The sequence below is a fragment of the Triticum aestivum genome, chromosome 1D (genome assembly GCF_018294505.1).
Source record: "Triticum aestivum cultivar Chinese Spring chromosome 1D, IWGSC CS RefSeq v2.1, whole genome shotgun sequence".
In the NCBI taxonomy this organism is placed as follows: domain Eukaryota; kingdom Viridiplantae; phylum Streptophyta; class Magnoliopsida; order Poales; family Poaceae; genus Triticum; species Triticum aestivum.
Genome location: NC_057796.1, coordinates 226,386,155 through 226,390,921, shown reverse-complemented (window position 1 = coordinate 226,390,921; position 4,767 = coordinate 226,386,155). Strand labels below are relative to the sequence as shown.

General features: G+C 44.2%; 1 protein-coding gene across 1 annotated transcript; it reads left to right on the top strand.

Annotated features, from left to right (window-relative positions):
* Window positions 1-513: 513 nt before the first annotated feature.
* Window positions 514-3,825, top strand: LOC123167710 (uncharacterized; the record flags this gene model as incomplete). The annotated part of the gene is made up of 3 exons (XM_044585569.1): window positions 514-2,217; window positions 2,326-2,574; window positions 2,827-3,825. Coding segments are annotated over exons 1-3 (2,952 nt in total), but the record flags the coding sequence as incomplete, so codon positions are not given.
* Window positions 3,826-4,767: the final 942 nt, after the last annotated feature.

Here is a 4,767-nt window from a genome sequence, read left to right as displayed (position 1 = left end):
GTCGGCCCTCGTCCTTGTTATGATTCGGATGTGGTATATTCTCTTTTAAAACTAGTTGTTGCATTTCGTGTTTATGACAAATTATGCCCATCAAGTTGACATAGATATTTTTGTCTAGGAGGTTTGTGAACCGGAAATTCCAACCGACCCTATTGTCGAGAGGTTAAATTTAGTTGAAAGAGAAAACGAGTATTTGAAAGAAAAATTGAAAAGAATTGAGGGGGAGAAGATGGAATTGGAGTTGCATGTTGCCGATGTCGTCGATGATCACAAGATCAAGATGGAGAAAATGCGCTTGAAGATTAGAAAGATTAGAAAATATGCCATTGATAGTGAGGCTTGGTATCATTATGCTGTTGGATCAATTGTTACCTTAGTTGCGATCTTGATCACATTTGTTGTTGCATTTAAATTCTTTAGTTAGAGAGTTATTTGTTTGTTGCATTTAAGTCTTGTATGAACTTTATGTATGAACTTGTATTAATTTGGTCTATTCGGTGTTGTGTAATGAAGATGAGCCGACAATGGATGTACGATGACCGATGCTCTCCCGAGTTCATTAATGGCGTGCAAACTTTTCTGCTTGCGGCTGAGGCAAACAAGCGGGCGGATGGTTTTATGCCTTGTCCATGTTTAGTCTGTAAGAATGATCACAATTACTCTACGTCAAGAACCATTCACGTCCACCTGTTTAAGTCCGGTTTCATGCCCCACTATAATGTTTGGACCAAGCACGGAGAAAGAGGGGTTATGATGGAAGACAATGAAGAAGAAGAGGACGACGACAACTATCCTGGCCATGGGTTCCCTGAATACGATGATACAACAATGGGGGAAGAAGCTGAGCCGGCAATGCGGGAAGAAGCTGAAGAAGAGGCATCAGATGAGCCCGCTGATGATCTAGGTCGGGCCATTGCCGATGCAAAGAGAAACTGCGCAAGTGATTTGGAGAAGAAGAAGTTGCAGCGCATGTTAGAGGATCACAAGAAATTGTTGTACCCGAATTGCGAAGCTGACAAGAAAAAGTTGGGCACCACACTGGAATTGCTGCAATGGAAGGCAGAGAATGGTGTATCTGACAAGGGATTTGGAAAGTTGCTGGTAATGATAAAGAATATGCTTCCAAAGGACAACGAATTGCCCGAGAGTACGTACGAAGCAAAGAAGGTTGTCTGCCCTCTAGGGTTAGAGGTGCAGAAGATACATGCATGCCCTAATGACTGCATCCTCTACCGCGGTGAGTACGAGGATTTGAACGCTTGCCCGGTATGCGGTGCATTGCGCTATAAGATCAGGCGCGATGACCCTGGTGATGTCGAGGGCGAGCGCCCCAGGAAGAAGATTCCTGCCAAGGTGATGTGGTATGCTCCTATAATACCACGGTTGAAACGTTTGTTCCAAAACAAAGAGCATGCCAAGGCGATGCGATGGCACAGAGAAGACCGTAAGAAAGACGGAAAGTTGAGAGTACCCGCTGACGGGTCGCAGTGGAGAAAAATTGAGAGAAAGTACGGGAAGGAGTTTGCAGATGACGCAAGGAACGTATGGTTTGGTCTAAGCGCAGATGGCATTAATCCTTTTGGGGAGCAGAGCAGCAACCATAGCACCTGGCCTGTGACTCTATGTTTGTATAACCTTCCTCCTTGGTTGTGCATGAAGCGGAAGTTCATTATGATGCCAGTGCTCATCCAAGGCCCTAAGCAACCCGGCAACGACATTGATGTGTACCTAAGGCCATTAGTTGAAGAACTCTTACAGCTGTGGAATGGAACAGGTGTACGTGCGTGGGATGAGCACATGGGGGAAGAATTTGACCTAAAGGCCTTGCTGTTCGTGACCATCAATGATTGGCCTGCTCTCAGTAACCTTTCAGGACAGACAAACAAGGGATACCGCGCATGCACGCACTGTTTGGATGATACCGACAGTATATATTTGGACAATTGTAGGAAGAATGTGTACCTGGGACATCGTCGATTTCTTCCGAGCAGGCATCCCGTAAGAAAGAAAGGCAAGCATTTCAAAGGTGAGGCGGATCACCGGACGAAGCCTCGCCACCGTACTGGTGCTGATGTACATGATATGGTCAAGGATTTGAAGGTAGTCTTTGGAAAGGGTCCTGGCGGACAACCTGTTCCGAATGACGCTGACGGACGCGCACCCATGTGGAAGAAGAAATCTATATTTTGGGACCTGCCCTATTGGAAAGATCTAGAGGTCCGCTCTGCAATCGACGTGATGCACGTGACGAAGAATCTTTGCGTGACCCTGCTTGGCTTCTTGGGCGTGTATGGGAAGACAAAAGATACACCTGAGGCACGGGAGGACCAGCAACGTATGCATGGAAAAGACGGCATACATCAGGGTCATGCCAGCTACGCTCTTACCAAAGAAGAGAAGGAAATCTTCTTTGAATGCCTGCTCAGTATTAAGGTACCGTCTGGCTTCTCGTCGAATATAAAGGGAATAATAAACATGGCAGAGAAAAAGTTCCAGAACCTAAAGTCTCATGACTGCCACGTGATTATGACGCAACTGCTTCCGGTTGCATTGAGGGGGCTTCTACCGGATAACGTTCGATTAGCCATTGTGAAGCTATGTGCATTCCTCAATGCAATCTCTCAGAAGGTAATCGATCCAGAAATCATACCAAGGTTAGAGAATGATTTGGTGCAATGTCTTGTCAGTTTCGAGTTGGTGTTCCCACCATCCTTCTTCAACATCATGACGCACGTCCTAGTTCACCTATGCGAAGAGATTAGCGTTTTGGGTCCTGTATTTCTACACAATATGTTCCCCTTTGAGAGGTTCATGGGAGTCTTAAAGAAATATGTTCATAACCGTGCTAGGCCAGAAGGAAGCATCTCCAAGGGCCATGAAAATGAGGAGGTCATTGAGTTTTGTATTGACTTTATTCCTGACCTTAAGCCGATTGGTGTTCCTGAATCGCGGCATAAGGGCAGACTGGATGGAAAAGGCACGCTAGGAGGGAATCAAAAAATATGTATGGACGGACATTCTCTCACTGAAGCACACTACACAGTTATACAGAATTCCGCCTTGGTGGCTCCGTATATGGACGAACACAAGAATTTTCTACGCTCCAAACACCCGGAGCGGTCTGATGACTGGATTACACGTGAACAAACCAGGAGTTTCGCCGGCTGGTTGCAGACACGTACCATGCATGACGCCTCTATTGAAGATGACCTGTACTCGCTGTCCCAGTTACCATCTTCGAATATAATGACTTTCAAAGGGTACGAGATAAATGGTAATACATTTTACACGATCGCCCAAGATAAGAAGAGCACCAACCAAAACAGTGGTGTCCGCTTTGATGCAACAACCAAGACGGGAAAGGAAACATATTATGGTTACATAGAGGAGATATGGGAACTTGACTATGGACGTGATTTGAAGGTCCCTTTGTTTCGGTGCAAATGGGTCAATATGACACGATATGGGGTAACGGAAGACCCGCAGTATGGAATGACAACAGTGGATCTCAACAATCTTGCGTATGCAGACGAACCATTCGTCCTAGCTAATGATGTGGCACAGGTTTTCTATGTGAAGGATATGTCTACCAAGCCGAGAAAAAGAAAAGATAAGGAAGCGAATGCATCATACGATGAGCCAAAGCGCCACATAGTTCTTTCTGGGAAGAGAAACATCGTGGGAGTGGATGACAAGACAGACATGTCAGAAGATTATGAAAAGTTTGATGAAATTGCTCCATTCACAGTGAATATTGACCCGAGCATCCAGTTAAATGATGAAGATTTTCCATGGCTACGGCGCAAAGGGACATACGCGAAGAAAAAGTTTCACACCCAAAGATCTGGGATGTGATCGGCATCACTATCATCAATTTCTTCTGTGTTTCACACCTAGGAGGGAATCTCTGTAATAGTTAGGGTAGTTATGTGTTTTGGCATTTGAAACGCGAAGAAATTTTATGTGCAAACAAATTCTTTCATGCATTTACTGATTTTTTCAGCTAAATGACCCTGAAATTGAAAAGCATTTCAAATGAACTCAGAAAAGGTTGAAAGTTGGCATGGTATCATAATTTCACCCACATAGCATGTGCAAAAAGTAGAGAGGGTTACCGCAAAAACTGGATGCACTTCGTGTATAAAATGGACAATCTCTTTCGAAGTATCAGGGTTTCGGACGAAAACTCATCCGTTACAAAGGGATTTCATTTTTTAAATAACCTAAGCATTACCAAATTGAATATAACGATAAAACACACTAATAAACATAAGAAAATAGAATCACTGAAAATCTATTTTCAAAGTTAAGTTATTCACAAACTAGTGATTCACACAAATTTCAAATAATTCAAAATGTAAACTATTCAAATTTGTAAACTACCGGCACTAACAGAAAGTTTGTAATTTTTTGTACCTAAAGCAAAAATATTCCCAAAGAAACTCTAAATACAGCAAAAAACAACTCAAAATAAATAAACCAAAATAAATAAAGCAAAAAAATAAGAAAATAAAAAAGCCCACCTACTGGGCCAGAGCGGCCTGCATACGACTAGAAACCCAACCTGTAGTTGGGCCAGGATGCAGGCCCGCAAGCCCAGTAGGCCCACAGGCAGAGTAGGAGAGGTAGGCCCAGAAGGCCTGCTATTGAGAGGAGCTCAATGCAGTGCCCGCGTCGGGGCTTATAAACTGGTCCTGGCGCTCCTCAACTAGCGAGGTGGGACTAAACTTCTGCGCCCCTCGCCTGGCAGCGCACACCCTTTAGTAC